Source organism: Cetorhinus maximus, chromosome 37 (assembly GCF_964194155.1).
Source record: "Cetorhinus maximus chromosome 37, sCetMax3.hap1.1, whole genome shotgun sequence".
Lineage (NCBI taxonomy): Eukaryota > Metazoa > Chordata > Chondrichthyes > Lamniformes > Cetorhinidae > Cetorhinus > Cetorhinus maximus.
The window spans coordinates 1,516,724-1,537,169 of record NC_135915.1 but is presented as its reverse complement, the minus strand read 5'-3'; the positions used below and the strand labels follow the sequence as shown (position 1 = coordinate 1,537,169).

Sequence of the window (20,446 nt, the reverse complement as noted above, 5' to 3'; positions counted from 1 at the left end):
GGTGAGTTGCTCATTGAGAGATTCGGTTCAGACACAATGGGACAAATGGCCGTCTTCAACTTGCTAACAGTTCTGTGATTCTGTTATTTAACTTGATCCTTACTTTTCCCTGTGTCCCTCCTATTTCAATCTCTGAATTTCTGCCTTTTGGTTCCAGCTTTAATTAGAATCAGTGAAATATAGTTGCACTGCCGTAATTCCCAAAACTTTAAGGATTATTGACTAACCTCCAGCCAGGATCGAGCGTCATGATGTCATGACGGTGGGTTGTGGTGACGCTTTCAGATTCGAAGCAATTGGGCCGGGTTTCGATTGGCCGATGATCTGCAAGCAACACAGCCATTGGCTTACGCTTCTGTCAATCGCAAAGTGGGCAGGGATAGGTTTTGCTGAGGTGAGCAAGGCGCTCGGCTATTGGTCGGATTTTGAGGCGGTATTTTCATTACTCCAGGAAATTCCAGGGCTGTTGCATCTATCCGATTGGATAGTAGAGCTTTCAATCTCATCCTGAAACGCTCCAATCGGGCAGGGCAGGTGTCCGTCACACCTTCGGGACTCTCCATTTGTTTGAGGAGCTATTACTCAAATACTGAACGCTAAGATTGGCTGAACTAACTGTGAGTCATTAGTTGCATCAACGTGATTGGATGAAGCTTATGCCCGTCAGCTGTTGGAATGAACTGTTTGGCTGAACTGTCTGTCAGTGAGCAGTTGTTGCTCCCTGATTGGTTGAGATGAATGTCGGCGCAGAGGAAGAATACCCTCAATGGTCCACCTGACTCTGGGTCAATTGGATGACTGATTGGATGAAGTGACTGTCAGTCAGCCGCTAAGCCACCTTAATTGGCTCAGGTAGCTGTCATTCAGCGAGCGCTTCTCCCTGAATGGCTGAGGTGGCTGTGGGTGAAAATCTGATGCAGCTCCATTGGCTGCTGCGCCTGTCAGTTATGGGGATGATTGCCCTGATTGGCAGAAGCAGCTGTCAGTTAGCGGCGGCGATCCCTGATTGGCTGATGCTACTGTCAGTCAGCATCCGGAGCTCCCTCATTGGGGGAAGCGCCTGTCCGTCAGCAGCCGGAACTCTCCGATTGGCTGAGGCGTCTGACAGTCGGTTTTTTTTCTTCATTAATTGAATAATTGATGTAACCGGATATTTCACCGTTTTCTTGACCTGCTCTCGGAACTTGGACTGAGTCACCCCATAAATAAATGTGTTTGTGCAGCAATTTAAACTCCGCAGCATAAATCCGACTTGTTGTAATATATATTCAGGATAGGTGAGGTAAACTAAACCTCTCACATCAATATAGAAGAATTTTATAACATGCACCGACCACAGGAGGATGAAGATGCCGGATATGGTGAGGAGTAAAATCATTGACTTCCTCCTGCTCTCCATCTCTGGGTCACTGCGATTCTCTCCCTTACTCTGAGCCCTCAGTCCCTTCCGGACTCGACTGGCCACTAAAATGTGTGTGACTGTCAGAGCGTTAATCAGCAGAATTAATCCGAATGGGAGCAATGGAGTTAAAACCGTCTTAAACCAGGAAAATCCAACCCATCCGGGATCAGTATAAATGCTTGGCTTTGGAAAACAGCCCCATGGTACATTGTCGATTATCACAAAAGCTTCATATGTGAAGTACCACGAGATGTTTTTTAAACAGAGCAGGATACCGGTTGTCACTAGAACCACAGCTGCAGTTTTCCCGGTGCAATATTTTGTTCTCAGCTTCTGGCAACGAATGGCCACAAATCGATCAAAGGAGAAAGTGACGGTGAACCAGACAGAACAGTCCGTCGCTGCAACCAACAGGACAACGTGAACACTGCACACAGGAGTGATGTCCAGGAAAGTCACTGGGAAATAATAATTTCTGATCTTGGTCAGTATGACGTGTGTGATAATGACCAGTAGATCCGCCGTTGCCATGGCCACCAGGTAGCGAGTGGTGCAGGTGGAGAGGCCACACTTTCCCCGGGACAGGATCACAATTCCCAGTAGATTAACTATCAGAGAGAGGGGAGAAGGGCCTGGAAATTAATGATTAAACATTCTCCGGGTCTGACCCTCACAGGGAGCACAGGATTTCAGCACCAAAACAGAGTTTGGTCACAGGAGGACAGGCAGGCGACTGGCTGGTGAGTATTTCAGCTTTTAGCTTTGTTTTTAGATTGAAATTAGCAGCTGAGTTACAATCACTTGTTGATTATTATTAAATTTATTATTTAAACGATAGGGTGAAATTAAACAAACAATAATGGTGAAACAACAAAAAAGAGCAAGACGTGAGCGGGTGTTTAAAGAGCAGGAGTTTAACTGTGAGGGAGTGGAGCGGCTGTATAAAGAGCGAGAGTGGAGCGGGTGCATCTCGAGCAGGAGTTTACCTGTGAGGGAGCAGAGCGGCTGTATAAAGAGCGATAACGCAGTTTACCTGTGAGGGAGCGGAGCGGCTGTAAAAAGTGTGGAGCGGAATGCCCCTTTGAAGGAGCAGAGCAGCTGTATCAAGAGCGATAACGGAGTTTATCTGTGACGGAGCGATGCGGCTGTGTAGAGAGCGATAGCGGAGTTTACCTTTGAGGGAACGGAGCGGATGTACAACGAGCGCTGCAGAGTTTAACTGTCAGGGAGCCTGTTCTCACACAGGCACTGGGCGGTGCTGGAATTCAAAAGGAGTGATGTCAGAACAAGGGAAAGAGCTGGATTGTAGTTAGTGAGTAAGGTGTTTTCTTTTTTCTCCATTTTAAAACTACATTACAGTAGGTAACAGTTACTGCATTTGAATTTATTTTGCCAGAAAAAAGCTAAATCGTTTTTTACTTAAATTTAGTGAAACAGTTTTTTGTAATAAAAATAAAAGAAAACTTATGTCAAAGGGACTCAGTCATGTGATTTGCATGTGGATTCTTCGACACGCATTACAATCTGAATGACGAAATCTGCAGGAAGTGCCACTGGATTCACCAGCTTGAGCATTGGGTTTCAGAGCGTTAGCGTCAGCTGGAGACAGAGCAGTGCATCCGCGAGACTGAGAGATAGGTGGATAGAACATTTATAGATGTGGTCACTCAGCAGCTTGAGGAAGTGCAGGAATGGGTGACCACCAGTCAGATGAAGGGAGGCAAGCATGTAATGAGGAAAGCCACAGGTATGTAATGCGGAAAGCACCAGGCAGGTAATGCGGAAACCCTGTTTATCTGTTTTGGAAAATGATAAGGGTTAATGTTCCACTGGAGAGTGCAACCAGAGTCAAATTCCAGGCACTGAGGGTTTCTCAGCTGCACAAGTGGGGAGGGGTAAGAGTCCAACAGCAATAGTGGTAGGAGACTAAATAGTGAGGGGTGCAGACAGGAGCTTCTGCAGCCGTAGACCTGACTCCAGATGGTGTGTTGCCTCCCTGGTAGCAGTGTCAAGGATATTACAGAACAGTTGCAAGGCATTCTGAAGATGGAGGGAAAACTCAGAGGTCATGGTTCACATTCGTACTAACGAATTAGGTAGAAAGAGGGATGAGGTACTGCAAAATTAACTAAGGGAGCTAGGCAGCAGATTAAAAAGTAGGACTTCCAAGGTTGCAACATCTGAATGGCCCCCTGGCCACGTGAAAGTGAGTGTAGCAATATGAGGATAGAGAAGATGAATGCGTGGCTGAAGAAATGTTGCGTGTGGGAGGCCTTCTGGTTCCATGATCAAGGTATGTTTCTAACGAATTGGCACCTGTTCACGTCGGACAGGTTGCACCTGAACTGGCACAGGAGCAACATCTTTGTGGGGAGGTTTGCTTGTGATGTTGGGGTGGGGTTTGGGGGGAGGGTAAAACTAATTCGGTATTTTTATGTAATAATGACTGAACGTACAGTAGAGGGTGGTGCACAGCCTAATATAGAAGAGAAGCTAAGTGAGTCTGGAAGACAGAGCAAACGTAGACCTGTTAAGGCACAGGGGAATAATGCAAGGCTGGTTCGCTGCTATTGTAATGAAATGAGTCTTAAATGTAGGGCAGATGAATTGAGGGTGCTGATTAACACATGGGAATATGATATTGCTGCTATCACGGAGATATGGTTGGTGGCAGGGCAGGACTGGCAGCCCAATGTTCCACGGTATAGAATGTTCAGGCATGACAGGAGGCTGAGGGCGACTTGGTGGTGGGGGTTCTAAATGGAAGTTGGCATTGCACGATTGATGAATAAGGAAATTAATGCCAAAAGGAGTGATGGTAAATTAGAAGGTTCCTCAAATGAGGCCATCTGTAGAGAACTTAAATAGGGAGGCAATCACATTGCTGGGGGTGCACTAAATGCCTCCAAAGAGTCAGGGGGTCTAGAGGAGCGAATATGTAGGAAAATCTCAGAGATGTGTACAAGGGTAATAATAGTAGAAAATTTCAATTCACCAATATTAACTTGGATAGTCTTAGTGTGAGAGGCTTCGGTGTGGTAGAATTCTTAAAGTGCTTGAAAGAGAGCTTTTTGAGGCAACCCTAAAGCCCTACGAGAGAAGGGGCGGCACTGGACCTAATCTTAGGGAATGAAGCCAGGAAAGTGGTATTAGGGTCAGGGGGGAAAGCATTTCGTGGAAATAGACCATAGTTCTTGCGGTTTTAAGGTAGTTATTGAAAATGACAAAGATGGCTTGTAATTAAAGGTGCTGAAATTGGGGTAGGCCGACTACAATATTTTATGACAGGATGTGGCCAAAGTGGACTGGGAGCAGCTAATTGTAGGAAAGGCTACAAAAGGCCTGCGGTAGTCATTCAGAAAGGAAATGGTGAGAGTTCAGGGCCAACATGTTCCCGTAGAGGTGAGGGGTAGGACAAACAATTCCAGGGGATACTGGTTGTCAAGGGATAGAGAGGATTGGATAAGGAAAAATAAAAGTGACTGATGGCAGATACATAGGGTTTAAAACAGCGCGGAAACGCTGGAGAAGCATCAAAAGTGCGTGGTGGGGGAGGGGTGTGGTTATTAACAAGTAGTTAGGAGAGCTAACAGGAGACATTACGAAACACTAGCCAGAAAGGTAAAGCAAAACCCAAGGCATTTTATAAATATATTGAGGGCATGAGGATAACCAGGGAAAGAGTGGGACCCATCAGGGAACAAAGTGGCAGATTGTGCTGTAACTGAAGGACAAAGGTGAGGTTATGAACGTTTACTCTTCATCTGTGATGACTGTGGAGAACGATGATGTAGGTGTTGAAATCAGGGAGGGGGACGTGTGATATACTTGAACAAACTAGCTTTGAATGGGTGGACGTATTAGTGGTTTTTACTTGAAAGTGGATAAATTCACAGGCCCAGATGAGATGTAACCCCGGTTGTAATATGAGGTACAGGAGGAGGGTGCAATGTCTCTGACGCTTATTTTCAAATTATCTGGCCATTCGAGGAGCCAGTGTACTGGAGGAGAGTGAGAGAGGAGAAGCGGGGCCATTAGCAGTGAGACAGTTGTAGCTGGGCCATTAACAGTGAGAGAGAGAGAGGAGCAACGGGGCCATTAGCAGTCAGAGTGAGAGAGGAGAAGCGGGGTCATTAGGAGCGAGAGAGTGTGAGAGAAGCTGTGAGAGAAACAGCGAGTTTGTTTGCAGTTTGAGAGTGAAAATAGGTCCGAAACAACTGTGCTAAACTTACAAACGGATAATTACAAAGGAATGAGGGCAGAGTTGGCTGGAGTAGACTGGGAAATGAATTCAACAGAAAAGATGGTTGATGAACAATGGCAGACGTTTAAGAAAATTGTTCAAGACTCATATCAGCGATATATCCCTGTGAGGAATTAGGATTCTAGGATGGACATAATCAACCATAGTTTACCCAAGAAGTTGAATATAGAATCAAGCTGAAAAAAGAAAAATGTACATTGTGGCAAAGGTTAGTCGCAAGCTAGAATTATGATCTTTTTTTTAAAACGAAGAAAAGTTATCCAAAAATACATTAAAGATTGAGAAAATAAACATTGAGCGATAACTAGCAGGTCTTATAAAAAGGTTACGTACCAGATGCTTTAAATATAAGAAAAAAATGAAGAGATAGTCTTAAGTGAACTAATGCCTCTTAGAGAACGAGTCTGCGAAAATGAGAATGGGGAAACAGGAAATGGCAGAGGAGTTGAAATAATGCTTTGCATCAGTCTTCATGGTAGACGACATCAATCACATTCCAAAAATACTAAATAATCAGGGGGGAAATGGGGGAAGGGAATAAAGAAATAACTATCACTGGAGAAAAAGTGATCAAGAAACTAATGGAGCTAAAAACCGATAAATCCCTGATGGGTTGCAACCTAGGATATTAAAGGAAGTATCTGCACAAATAATGGATGCACTGACAGTTACCTTCCAATAATCGTTTGATTCTGGAAAAGACTCAGAAGATTGGAAATCTGCCAAAGTAACAACCTTTTTCAAAAAGGGAGGGAGGGAATAAGGTCAGGTAACTATAGGCCAAATAGCTTAACATGCACTATTGGGAAAACGTTAGAGTCTATGACAAGGAATGTGATAGCCAAGCATTTAAAATACATAATATAATCAAGCAGAGTTAACATGGTTTGATGATGGGGAAATCGTGACTGGCAAATTTATTAGAATTATTTGAGGAAGTAAAAAGCAGAATGGATAAAGGGGAAACAGGATATGCAATATTCTTGTGTTTCCAAAAAGGCGTTCAATAAGGTACCATACACACGGCTGCTTAATAAGATAAGAGCTCATGGTCTTGGGGTAGTGCACTAGCATGGATAGAGGATTTGCTAACTAATAGAAGACAGAGTGCTGAGATAAGGGGGGCATTTTCAGAATGGTAAACTGTAAGTCGTGGAGCGCCACAGGAATCAGTGCTGGGACCACAGTTACTTACAATATATATCAATGGCTTATATGATGGAAGTGAATCTACTATCGCCAAATTCCCAGTTATCACAGATATTGGTGCGAAGGCAAGTGGTGAGGAAGACTGAAAGGGCCTACAGGGGCATATAGAAATGTTAAGTGATTTGGTAAAACTTGGCAGATGCCATATAATATCGGAAACTATGGGTTTATGCACGTTGGCAGGAAGAATAGAGGAGTTCAATATTACATAAATGGAGAAACTTTCAGAAAGCTGCAGCAGAGAGGGATTTGGGAGCCCGTGTACATGAATATGAAAACGGTAATTTCAGCAGTTGATAGGGAAGGGAAATGAAATATTGGCTTTAATTTCAACGGGATTCGATTATAAAAATGGGAAAGTCATGCTAGAAATATACAAGGCACTCGCTAATAATAATGTCAACAATTCTGGTCCCTTTATTTGTGGAAAGATATGCTGGAATTGGAGGCAGCCCACAGAAGGTTCAATAGGCTGGTGCCGGATGTGGAGGGACTTTTTTCAGGTGGGGAGATTGATTAGATTGGGCCTGTACTCATTGGAGTTGAAAAGAATGAGAGTGGGCCTTATTGAAACATATAAGATTTCGAGGGGGCTTGACACAGTACATGTTGAGAAGCTGTTTCGCCTTGTGGGGGGATTCAGGACGAGTGGGCATCATCTCAGAGAAAGCGTTCACCAATTTAATGCAGAGATTAGGTGCAATTTCTTCTCTCAGAAATTAGTGTATCTGTGGAATTAGTTCCCCTTGAGGGCTGTAGATGATGAGTCGTTAAATATATTCAAGGCTAAGCTCGACAGATTTTTAATCAGTCAGAGAATCAAGGGTTATGGGTAAAAGGTAGGATTGTGGAGGAAACGATGGTCAGATCAGCAATGATCTCACTGAATGGCTGAGCTGACTCCATGGGCGGAATGACCTTCAACTGCTCCGATCTCTTCTGGCCTTATAAAACAATCAAAAAGAACATTGGACCACTGTAAGAGTGCTGGCGGATTGCTTCAATGTCAGGAACGGGTTGACATCTATTTCTGTTGAAGCAGCTCAATAGAAAATGGAGCTAAATCCAGACATTTAACTTCATACACTCACTACCAAATATCTTCAACCAACATCAAAACACTTCTTGTTGTCACACTATACAGAACGTAAAACGCAGAGAGAGCTCCAAGGAATGGAAAGACAGTTCATCAATAAAAACAGACATGATTTCCAAATCGAAACGAATCCTTTCAGTGCGGATGCTGACCCACATCAGTTCAATTCGACACCGACAAATGTTCCTAGTCATGCATTATCACTTGAAGCAGGTATTCCACTCTGGTTACTGGCCTAACTCAATGCAATTCTGCACTGCCAGATATAACCATAAATAAATGTTGACTGCAGTCAGTTATTCCACTCTTTTTACTAACCCACACTTTCTACAATTTGACACTAACAGATGCAGTGAGTGAAAGAGTGGTGGCTGGTGCCAGTTATTCCACTCTGATTAATGACCCACACTCAGTAAAATTCTACACTGACAGATACAGCCAGTAATACATGTTCACGGGTGACAGGTATACCACTCTGGTTACTGACCCACACTTGGGAAAATTTGACACTATCAGATACAGTAATTGAAAGATTGGTGACTGTAGTCATGTATTACACTGTGGTTACTAGCCCACACTTAGGACAAGTTGACATGAACAGATAAAGTCAGTGAAAGATTGGTGACTGGAGTCAGGTATTCCACTCTGGTTACTGACACACACTTAATAGAAACAGACATTAACAGATAGACCCAGAAACATATGGTCACTGGAGTGAGGTTTTCCAATCTGGTTACTAACACACACTTAGGACATTTTGACACGAACAGGCCCAGTCCGTGACAGAGTGGTGATTGGGGCCAGGTATTCCACTCTGATTAATGACCCACACTCAGGGTGATTTTCCTCTGACTCCCACTGAACATTCCTTCAGAGATTTTGCCTTCACTAAGGTCTATTTTAACATTACACAATTTTCCACTGAATACTAGGACATAATTCATCAGAGAGCCTGCTAGTTACAATCAAAGGTTTGTTTTCATTTGACAAAATTGAATAAAGCCGCAGAGACATTCAAGACATTTTAATTCAGCAAATTATATCGCTGATTCAGTGTGTCTGTGACAGTGAGCAACAGATCAGAATGTAATATTTTCAGTCACAGTTTAAAATGAGAGAGCCGCTCACATACAGATTTACACAACTTCAGTAGCTTTGGTCACTCACCAGGAACACCGATAACAGCAAGGATTGTGTGGAATATTTTCTCAGCCACTTTAATTGATAGCATTGTTTCAGTGCGAAGTGATGTGCCCCTTTGTGCTGCTGGTAATATCTGCCTTAAACACTGAGGTGATACATTCCCAAAGCCTTTAATTTATACCCTGCGGGATCACCTCAGGGATGTTGAAATTGCAACATTGTTCAAATTGTTTTTTAAAATATATGAACAAACAGATAATGACTTTGAGTTTATTGATACAAAATGTTTATTTTTAAATGGAGCTCACAGGATCCAAGGACTGGACTCTACTTATCAAATTAATTAACTAATAAAAAGAACAAGAGCTGTATTCACCTGGATAATATGTTGTCCACTCAATCACCATCAGTCCCTCATATAGATCTCCTATAGTTTCAGTGATATCCGATCCTTGACTGGTACCATATATTGTTTAAATTCCAAGCCTTCGAGTGCCTCTGTTCTATTACACCATGTGGGGTAACTGTCCTCTTAACTGTGGACATTCAGTTGTGCGATTACAGTGGGTTAAGGATGACAATTTATTAAAATATTCAACGAACAAAATATCTGGATGTATTCAAAATCCCGGAAAAACTGATTCCACACCACAATCAAATGCGAATCTATCTCACTATCAATCTCTCTCTCTCTCTCTCTCTCCCTCCCCCCGCTACCTGTCCCTCTTTTCTCCGTGCACATCTCACTCACTCCCTTTTGCTGTGTCTCTCCCTTTCCTCCCCTGTAGCTCGTGAACTCTTTATCTCTCTCTCTGGTTTTTACACTCACTGTCTCTCCCATTACCTTGTTCTTCTTCTCTTTTTCTCTCTCTCTGGCTCTCGCTCACCCTGTGTCTTTTTCTTCCATCTCACTTCCCCACTCTCTTTTTCTGCCCCACTCTCTCTCTCTCTCTCTCTCTATCGCTCTCGCTGACTCTCTGTCCTTTTGTTTCCCTCTGTCTGTCTGTCCGGCTAGCTAACTATCTATCTCTCTCCGAATTTTTATTTCTCTCTTTCCCTCTCTCTCCCTATGCCTCTCTCTCTGTCTCTGTCTCTGTCACTCTATCTGTCTCTGCCTCTCTCCACCTCTCTCGCTAACTTTCTCTTTTTTTCAGACTCTCTCTCTCTGTCTGTACCTCTCTCGCTGTGTATGCATCTCTCACATTTCCCTTCTCGCTGTAACAGTTGCTGTCTCTTTCTCTTCCTCTTTACTCTCTCTGTCTCTCTATCCGCCTCTTTCTCTCTATCTCTCCCTCTGCGTGCCAATCCCTGTCTCTTGCTCTGCCTCATCCTCTCGCCCTCCTTCTCAGTCACTCTCTCTTTGTCTCTCTGTTCTCTTTCCCTCTTTCACTTACGCCTTCTCTCTCTTCCTCCCTTGCTAAATTTTCCTTTGTCTGTTTCATTGCCTCTCTCCCTCTCTCTGCCTCTTTGTTGCCTCTACTTGTGTGTTTGTCCATTCCTCTCTCTTACCCCTTTCTTTTTTTTCTGTTACTTTATCTCTCCCTCTCTCTCTCTCTCTCTCCCTCTCTTTCTCTCTCTCTCTCTCCCTCACACCGTGTCTCACTCTGTCTCTCTCTTTGCCTCTCTCTCTTTTCTCTTCCATCTATTTTTCAATGTCTCTCTCTTTCTGTCTCTCTGGGTCTCTCCCGCTATTTATCTAACACTCATTCTCTCCTCTTCCCTATGACTCCCTCGCTTTCTCTTTTCCTCCCGCTCTATGTAACACACTCTCTCTCTCTCTCCTCCTCTTACTTCCTCAATTTATCTGCCTCTCTCCCTCTCTCTCTCTCTGCCTCACTCTCTCTTTCTCTCCCATCAACTCTCTCCTTTCGACTGACCTGTCTCTCGCAGCCCTGTCCCCATTTCCGTGTCAGTGTTGACGTGTGTGTGTGTGCATGTTTCCCTGTCTCTCACGCCCGAAACTTCCCTTTCTCTCTCTCTCTCTTTCTAGCAGTCTATGTCTCACTCTGTCTCTCTGTCTCATTCTTTCTGTCTGTCTCTCTCTCTCTCTCTCTGTCTAGCTCTCACACTTTGTGTCTAACCCTGTCACTCTCTATGCCTCTCTCGCTCATTTCCCTGACCCCCTTTTTCAACGTTTCTCTCTGCCTCCCTATCTCTCTCCCCCTCTCTCACTCCCTCTCTCTCTATCCCTCTCGCTGTGTCTCTAAATCTCATTCCATCCATCTCCCTCTGTCTCCTCCACTCAATGCATTTACGCATCTCTCTCTATTCTCTTTCTCTCACTGTCTCTATCCATCTCTCTCACTCTCTCAATCTCTCTCACTGCATGTCACACACTCTGCCTCTCTACTTCTCCATCCTCCAATCTCTCATTCACTCTGTCTTTCTCTCTCCATGCCTCTCCCTCTCTTTCTCTCCCACCAACTCTAAGTTTTTTCTCCTTTTCGATCGCCATCTCTCTCTTAGACCTCTCTCTCACTTTTTGTGTGTTTATCTCCGTTTGTGCGTGTACGTGTTGCTCTCTCTGTGTTCTCTGCCTCTCACAACCGAAAATTCTATTTGACTCGTTCTCTTCATTTCTCTCTTTCTCCCTCTCTTACACACAGACACATTGAGAGTGCATGTGTGGCCATGTGCGTGTGTCGTTGCGTCTCCCTCTCTCTCTCTCTCTCTCTCTCACGTTTCTCCGTCTCTTTCAATCTCTGCGTGTACCTCTGTTTGTCTTTCTGCCTTTCTTGTTCTCCTTCTCAGTTCCTTTCCCTTAAACTGACATTCAGACTTCAGTCTAACTATCTGTCTGTCTATCTATCTAACTATCTACATATTTACCTGTCTATCTATCTCTCTGTCTATTTGTGTATCTGCCTACCTGTCTGTATGCCTGTCCATCTGCCTTCCTGCCTGCCCACCTGTCATCCAATCTATCTATTTATCTATCTATCGTTGTCTTTTTGGTTCACTGCCTTCTCTCTCTCTCTCTCTCTCCCTCTCTCTCTGGCAGTCTCTCTCCCCTCTCGCACACTCTCTCTGTTTGTCTGTCTGTCTCTCCCAATTTATCTCTCTCTCACTCTCTCTGTCTCTGTCTCACTCTCTCTCTCTGTGCCTCTCTCACCCTGTCTCTATCTCTCACTCTTTCCCTCTCGCTCTATGACTCTTGCTGTCTCTTCCTCTTACTCTTTACTCTCTCTATGTCTCTCTCTCCCTCTCTTTCTCCCTATCTCCCTTCTGCGCATCTATGTCTCTCTCTCTCTCTGCCTCAGTCTCTCGCCCTCCTTCTCAGTGTTTCTCTCACTTTGTCTCTCTGTTCTTTTTCCCTCTTCCAATCTCGCTTTATTTCTCTTTCTCGTTTGCTAATCTTTCCTTTCACTATTTCAGTGTCTTTCTCTTTGCTGCCTTCTCTGCCTCTGCCTGTCTGTTTGTCTCTTCCTCTCCCCTTCCCTATCTTTCTCTCTTTCACTTTCTCTCGATCTCTCTCTCTCCAACTCTCTCTCTTTCTGTGTCTATCCCTCACGTTCTCTCTCTGCCTCATTCTCTCTCAGGCTCTCTCTCACAACATGTGCCTAACTTTGTCTCTTTCTATGCCTCTATCCATCTCGATCTCTCTCTCCATTTCTCGACCTGCCTTGCTGTGTCTCCAAGTCTCAATCTCTCCTCCTCCCTCTGTCTCCATCTCTCAGGGCAATTCCTCCTCTCTCATTCTCGTTAATATCTCTCTCTCTCACTCTCTCAGAATCACAGAAACATAGAATCACAGTGCAGAAGAGGCCATTCGGCCCATCGAGTCAGCACCGAAACGTGAAAAAAACAGGTGAACTACCTACCTTACCCCATTTGCCAGCACTTGGCCCATGGGGTTGAATGTTATGACGCGCCAAATGTTCATCCACGTACTTTTTAAAGGATGTGAGGCAATCCGCCTACACCACCCACCCAGGCAGTGCATTCCGGACCGTCACCACCCTCTGTGAAAAAAAGGTTTTTCCTCACATCCCCCCTAAACATCCTGCCCCTCACCTTGAACCTATGCCCGCTTGTGACTGACCCTTCAACTAAGGGTATCAGCTGCTTTCTATCCACCCTGTCCATGCCCCTCATAATCGGGTACACGTCGTTCAGGTGGCCCCTCAGTCTTCTCTGCTCCAACGAAAACAACGCAAGCGCCTCCAACATCTCTTCATATATTAAATGTTTCATCCCAGGCAACATCCTGGTGAATCTCCTCTGCACCCCCTCCTGTGCGATCACATCCTTCCTATAATGTGCCGATCAGAACTGCACACAGTACCACAGTACTCCAAATGTGGCCTCACCAAGGTTCTATGCAACTCCAACATGACCTCCCTACTTTTGAAATCTACACCTCGATTGATAAAGGCAAGTGTCCCATATGCCTTTTCACCACCCCTCTAACATATCCCTCCGCCTTCAGGTATCGATGGACACACATGCCAAGTTCCCTTTGTTCCTCAGAAATTCCGAGTGTTATGGCGTTCATTGAATGATTCCTTGTCAAATTACTCCTTCCAAAGTGTATCACCTCACAATTGTCAGTTTTAATTCCATCTGCCACTTATCTGCCCATTTGACCATCCCATCTATTTTTTTCCTGTAGCCGAAGACATTCAACCTCACTGTTAAACACCCGGCCAAGCTTTGTGTCATCTCTCTCTCTTTCACTTTCGCTCTCGCCCTATATCATACACACTTCATCCCCCCTTCTCTCTCTTTCACTCTCTCATTATCTCTGCCCATCTCTCTCTATCTCCCTCTATTTTGCACCCCAGCCAGCGCAGTTTGTGCCCACTTTGACCCAGTCGGTTATGTCTGTGCCCACTTTGCCCACAGTTGGCATAGGTTATGCCCACTTTGCCCCCCAGCCAGCGCAGTGTGTGCCCACTTTGCCCCCCAGCCGGCGCAGTTTGTGCCCACTTTGCCCCGCAGTTGGTGCAGTTTGTGTCCACTTTACCCCACAATCAGTTCAAATTAAATCCACTATTCCCCGCAGTCTGTGCAGTTTCTATCCACTTTCACCTGCAGCCAGTGCAGTTTGTATCCATTTTTACTCACAATCGGTGCAGTCTATGTCCAATTTTACCAACAGTCGGTGCAGTTTGTGCCAAATTTGTCCCAGAATCGGTGCAATTTGCGTCCATTTTACCCCACAGTCGGTGCATTTGGTATCCAGTTTACCCAACAGTTCGTGGAGTGTAAATTTACTTTCACCTGCAGCCAGTGCAGTTTGTGTCATCAGTTCCCCGCGGGTAATGCAGTTTGTATCCACTTTGCCCCAGAGACGGTGCAGTTTCCATCTACTTCTCCCTGCATTCGGTGCAGTTTCAATCCACTTCGCGCTGCAACACTCAACTGAAAGAAACACCTAATTTACGAAACGAAAGACAATTAGAATAAATGATATATCTGCAAAGTGAAAATGTATTTAATACCCATGGTCTGTGGCATCATTGCTCAGGTTCCAGTTGTCTTCCCTCTCACAAAACGTCCAAGTGCCCTAGATATTAACAGCCAGGGAGTTTACAGTTTTGTCCACTGGCCAAACACTGTGTGTCTGAGAGGCTCCAGGGTCTCAATCTCATCCAGAAATTAAAATTGTATGTGTAAAAGCAGAGAGAGAGATAAAAAATGCCAAATCAAATAGTAGAAATCAAGACTGCGAACAGATTAAAAACAAAGATGGAGGGGAAAGTAACAAAACTAGAAGTAAAGATAGGGTAAAACAAAAAGTAAAAAAAGTGGAAAAACACGTGCCAACTCAAGAAGAGGAGGCAGGGAACAAAATGCAAAGGAAACTGAACTAAATCCAGAAGTAATGACGTGGAACAGGTCAAGATTAAAGATCAAGAAAAGAAGTAGAGCAAAGTCCCAAAGCAAGGAAAGGTATAGAAGTCGAAGCAAAGACGATCAAAGCACCATAGATAAAGGACAGGGAAAAGCAGGATGATAACGAAGAAACATTGGCCTAAACTGATCCTAATCCGCTGGCGTTCATTGAGAATCTTAAAACACGAAATGCGAGACTCTTTAGATGGATTCTATTGTTTCGACCACTCAATGTAAAGGTTGTTCACTTTGCTGGTACAGATAATGTGATTGTGGATGAATTGTCCCAGGGGGTAAATTATTGAAATATGTTAATACTTCAGATTGTACAAGGGGGAAGCCTGGATGAATAAGTGCCAGTCCTCTCTCTGTTGTCTATGTATCACATGCCCTGTGATGAAACGTATTTCATAAATGGCGTCTCATATTTTTCAGGATGGCAGCATGTAAATATTTTTCTTTTTGAACAGTGGTTTAAATATTTAACTGTGGCTTTAAAAAAATACCATGGTTTCAGTTTAAACGTGACGTTCACTGGAGCAGGAAAATGAATTTCTACAATGCTGCTATTTCCTGTAACAATATGTGCCATGTGGGATGGAATGGTGTTCGAACTCAGACCTGCTTTAAGAGGGAACTGCCGAGCGATGGCGTTTTGATTGGCTCCTGACCAGGTGGCCAGGTTCTGTTTGATGATAGTGCAGTAGATCAGCTCCAGCCTGAAAAGAGGATAAACCGGAAACCTGTCTCTTCTGTGTTTTGTAAGACTACAGTAATCCTGCCAGAGTAGCTGCTGGCTATTTCTCACATCGATGTATCGTAATTTCATTGACGGACCCTTGTCAGGAGGAAGAGGGGAAAAATCACCAGCTGCGATATTTAAATCGAATTTTAATCAGAGAACCAAAGACTGCATGTGTCAGGAGACCACCTCCTGTCAGCCACAACAATCTGCATGACATTCGGAAGAAAGCAATCAAAGTCAATCAATTTAATCCTGAAATCCAGATCGGTGCTATTGAATTGTTTTATTTCACCCTTAGAATCCAATTTGTGTGTGTATTGTGTTTGTGTTAGAGTTTAAAAAGGGGTTGAGTTTAAGTTATGTAGTTGATAGTTAGCTGTTCATAATTCTCCTTTTTGCCACTAGTTAAGGAGAATTTGTCTACTGAACAGTTATTTACCTGTTAAGTGCACAAACATGATGATCGTATTCGTTTAACCTACATTTTACTATTAGATAGAATTGGGACAACCTGGTGGTCCAGTGAATCTTTCCACATGTGTCACTGTTCGGCGAGTATTGGGACTCGATACTGCAGCGCACTTTCCCCCTTGAATCGTGACAATAAACTCGTTTAACACTTTGTTTACCTTCTGCTTCTGCCATAATACAAATAACCAAGAAAAGATTATTAAAACGATTGTCCCAAGTTGTCGTTAATTTGGATGGCGTTTTCGTGACTGGCCTCACAGAAAAGGCCAAGTTGATAAATTGGGAAGGAGTTCTGAAACGAATTTTGCAGGTTGGAGTGAGATTGAGAAAGGAAAAACGCACATTCCAGGCAAAATAAGTAATTTACCTCGGCCACTAGGTCGATTCACAAGACTTACATCCAATTGAAGAAAAAGTGGAAGCTTTCAATGAAGCCTCAGAACCAAAGGACAGATTCGAAATGAAATCATTCTTGTTGATGATGAATTACTATGGACGTTTCTTGGCTAATTTATCCGACCGAAATGTGTCACTTGCTCATGAAAAATCAAAGATGGTCATGGCAAACGCCCCAAGGGGAATTTTTCACAAAGGTTAAAAAAAAAGTTGCGATAACCATCAAAACTTCCATTACATTCTGATGCAAAGGAAGAATTGAAATTAACGTTCGACACATCATGTTATGTTTCAGGAGCAGTGCGTTCCCAATGAATTGATTATGGATCAGAACGGCCTATTATTTTTGTGCTGAGAACACTTACTAAAGCAGACAAAGACTTCCCTGAAATTGAAAAAAACTGCCTGGTGATCACTTTCGGTGTTCAAATATTCCATCAATATGTGCAGGGTTGTAATTTTACTATCATGACGGGCCACAAACCATTATTAGGTCTATTTGTTTAAAATAAGTCTATACCCCCTATAGCCTCAGCAACAGTACAAAGATGGGTTCTGATCTTAGCAGCGAAATAACAGCCTTTTACTCATAGACCTTGCAGTCAAATCTCAAATGCAGGTGCACTCAATCGTTTACCCTTGCAAGTAAAAGTCAGGAATGTTCCAATTCCTCAGGACTGCGTCTTGTTATTGAACTTCCTGGACTCATCACCTACATCTGCCAAACAAATTAAAGATTTGGCGAGCGGAGGCACAGTTTTTTTTTCAAGATCAGAAACCAAGTCCTTTATTATTGGTCACAACCGCAATAATGCAATGAAATTGAACTTTATTTCCAGAGAAGATACGGGATTGGCAGCCAATAAGGTACTTGATTGTGGGGGGAATCATGCGATTGTGTCTCCAAAAGGACCAACACCATTTTTCTCTGAAATTCACAGTGTATGTCCAGGAGTTTCCAAAATTAAGCCCATTGCAGGTAGGTGTGTGTGGTTGAGGTAATGGATGGAAGAATAGAAAACCTAGTGAGAAGTAGTAAGCCATGTCAGCAAGCAGAAAAATTACGTGAAACAGCTCCCTTGCACCACTGGGAATGACCAGGAAGATGATGGGTAAGAGTGCACATCGACGATGTGGGACATTTTCTGGGAACATTGTTTTGCCTTCTGATAGATGTTCATTCCAAATTGATGGACATTTACGAAGTAATGTCGTGCACATCCTCAGCGACAATAGACACAATACGATAAAGCTTCACTATAAATGGATTAACTGAAGTGCTGTTGTCAGATAACAGAACAGTATTCACAAGTGCTGAATTTGACTGTTTTAAAAGCCTCAATGGTATTGTTCATGCGAAGACATCTTCATTCCACCCTTTCTTCAAATGTACTCGCCGAGGGAGCATTTCAGGCGTTCAAATCTGATTCGAAGAAATTGTCTGTAGATTCGGTCGTGACTAAATAAGACCCATTTTTATTCTATAAGAGGTGTCACACCTGCTGAATTGTTGATGAATTGCCGTCTCCAATCGAGACTGAGCCTAATTGTGCCAAAGTTGGGGGCTTGGGTGGAGGTGATAGGGGGACGGAGCCAAAAGGAAGGAAGGAAAATCATAAAATGGGACATGATTGTCACAGTTGGGGCAAAACATTTAATGTAGGACAGAAGGTTTCTCTGAAAACAATTAGAAAACAACAGCATGGTTGTTCGGTGAACTAAGTGCTGTAATGAGATCCCTTTCCTCCAAAGTGAAAGTCGAAGATTGAATAATAAGAATACATGTTGATCAAATAAGAAGTGGAGAAACCAAATATCCAGAAGTGACTTGCGTTCGAGGCTGAATCAACATTTTCTGTTGAAATAACTCAACCAAGGACAAGCGTATTTGAAGGACCGACAGTACCCGAAAGAGTCGAAGAAACAAATTTACAGATAGCTGCTGTCGAATCAGATGCTCAGGCGACTTCATGGAGGGAGAATCCAAAGCAAACTTCAGAAGCTTTGGTGCTGAGGCGTTCTACAAGCATAAGGAAACTACAGCACCCACCAGCGAAACTGGCTTTGTAAATAATTGAACTGTGTCAATAACCTGATTTAATAAAACAATGTAAAGTGTATTTTGGAGTAAATGAGGAGGGATGTAGTAACCTGATGCGTAATAGACATTTCAGGCATGTATTTTAATTTAAGGGAACATGATCTTGATGTCCAATAGCACAATGGCGCCTCGGAAATCTAAGTGGGAGGTAGTCACTGATGAGTAAAGACAGAGTTTTATGTTGTTTGTCAAACAAATGTAGCTGCAGGGTTTAGTTTGTAAGTAAATAGCACGTGTTTATTCGAACAACAATCTTCTGATGTTCTTTGTCTCTGCAATAACTTGATCACCCCGAAACAAGCGTCCATCCAGGAATCTTAGCCTCAAGAAGCCCCAAGAAACCAACAAATAGCCAGCAGCCTGCTGGCCGGAGCTGCAAGGCAGCATCATTTGTGCCCCTGTTCGGTTCGTACATGGGCTTATTGGCCTTTTGACACAAGGTAAATATCTATATCCGTGAATACGTACTTCTGGAAATACAAGAGTTCAATGTGTTTAGAAACATTGAAAGGAAAGTATCTTTCTAAGGATGACACACGTTCGTGAAAAATCTCACTTGAGGGATTCTACACAGCTCCACAGGACAAAGTTTCATGGATTTGAGTAAAGTTTCTTGCAAGGCAAGCGAAATGTCCTAAGCATTATTTGCATCGAAAGTGATAAACGTGGTGTCTCACCATTTGAGGACATCGTCGATACTGTTGCTTTCCAAAAACCACGAATGAAACAGTTTTACATTTTTAGCTTCATGTGAGGTGCAAACAGATATGATGCAAGCTGTATTAGGGCTTCCACTTAATAGTTTCCTGATTTGTGTAAAAGTCTTTTTCTGTTTTTGTTGATAAGAGGCTTTAATTTTTAACAATTTCGAAATTTTGAACGTATTTACATTTCAAAGGATTTAATTTGAATATACTACATTATTCATATTGGTATTTTGTAAGATGTAATTCGTTTGCATCTGCAATCCACTGCCTGGATGGTTTGTGGAGGTACGTGCAATCGAGGCATTCAAGAGGGCTGTAGATGTTTATTTGAATGAAAACAATATGAAGGGACACGGGGAAAAGGCAGGACAATGACACTAGGCTCTAATGCTCATTTGGAGAGACGATGGAGACACCATGGGTCCAATGACCTCCATCTATGCCGCTAACATTCTGTGATTCTGTGATATGAGTTTTAGTTCGATTGTAATTTGCTCTTTGTGCATTTGGCCTTGTATATATGCACTAGAAAGCTTTCAAATGTGTATATTCAGTGACAATTCTGTGAGAATTATGAAGGAACACTTTAATGGAATGAGTCGTTTTCAGCTTGACAAACCTTAGGGTGTCGGTATGTCTTAATCCGACCCTGCAACTGATTTTCCTAAGACAAACCTTGTCTGCAGACATGATTACATCACTTCTGGAACTCTTCCCCGAATCCAACCCCATTTCATCTTCTCCAATGCTCTTGTATCTAGGAAAGCGTTCATGATCTCCTCAAAGTAATTGTAAACCATAGATAACATCATCTGTCAACTCTTCATAGGAACTCCATTGTTTTTTTTGGCGAGCATGATTTGTTCTTACGCAGCTAGTGTTACTGATGCTCATGTTTTTCTCACTTATGTATTTAACATCTCCTTTTTGAATGATTATTGAATTTGCCATAGGAAAAAAATAATTAGCTTGTACAGCTCCTGAAACCTCCATTCAAGAATGTCTTAGTTATTTATCTACCTCAGCTCAGTTCACATTCAATCTTCAATTCAACTATTTCATCATTATTCAAAA

General features: G+C 43.1%; 1 protein-coding gene across 1 annotated transcript; it reads right to left on the bottom strand.

The window, feature by feature from the left end:
• Positions 1 to 982: 982 nt before the first annotated feature.
• On the bottom strand, positions 983 to 9,202 carry LOC144672324 (putative G-protein coupled receptor 139). The gene is made up of 2 exons (XM_078534177.1): positions 9,139 to 9,202; positions 983 to 2,010 (listed from the first exon to the last, which is right to left on the bottom strand). The coding sequence occupies exons 1-2, from the start codon at positions 9,200 to 9,202 to the stop codon at positions 983 to 985; spliced, it is 1,092 nt and encodes a 363-aa protein (XP_078390303.1).
• Between the last annotated feature and the right edge of the window lie 11,244 nt (positions 9,203 to 20,446).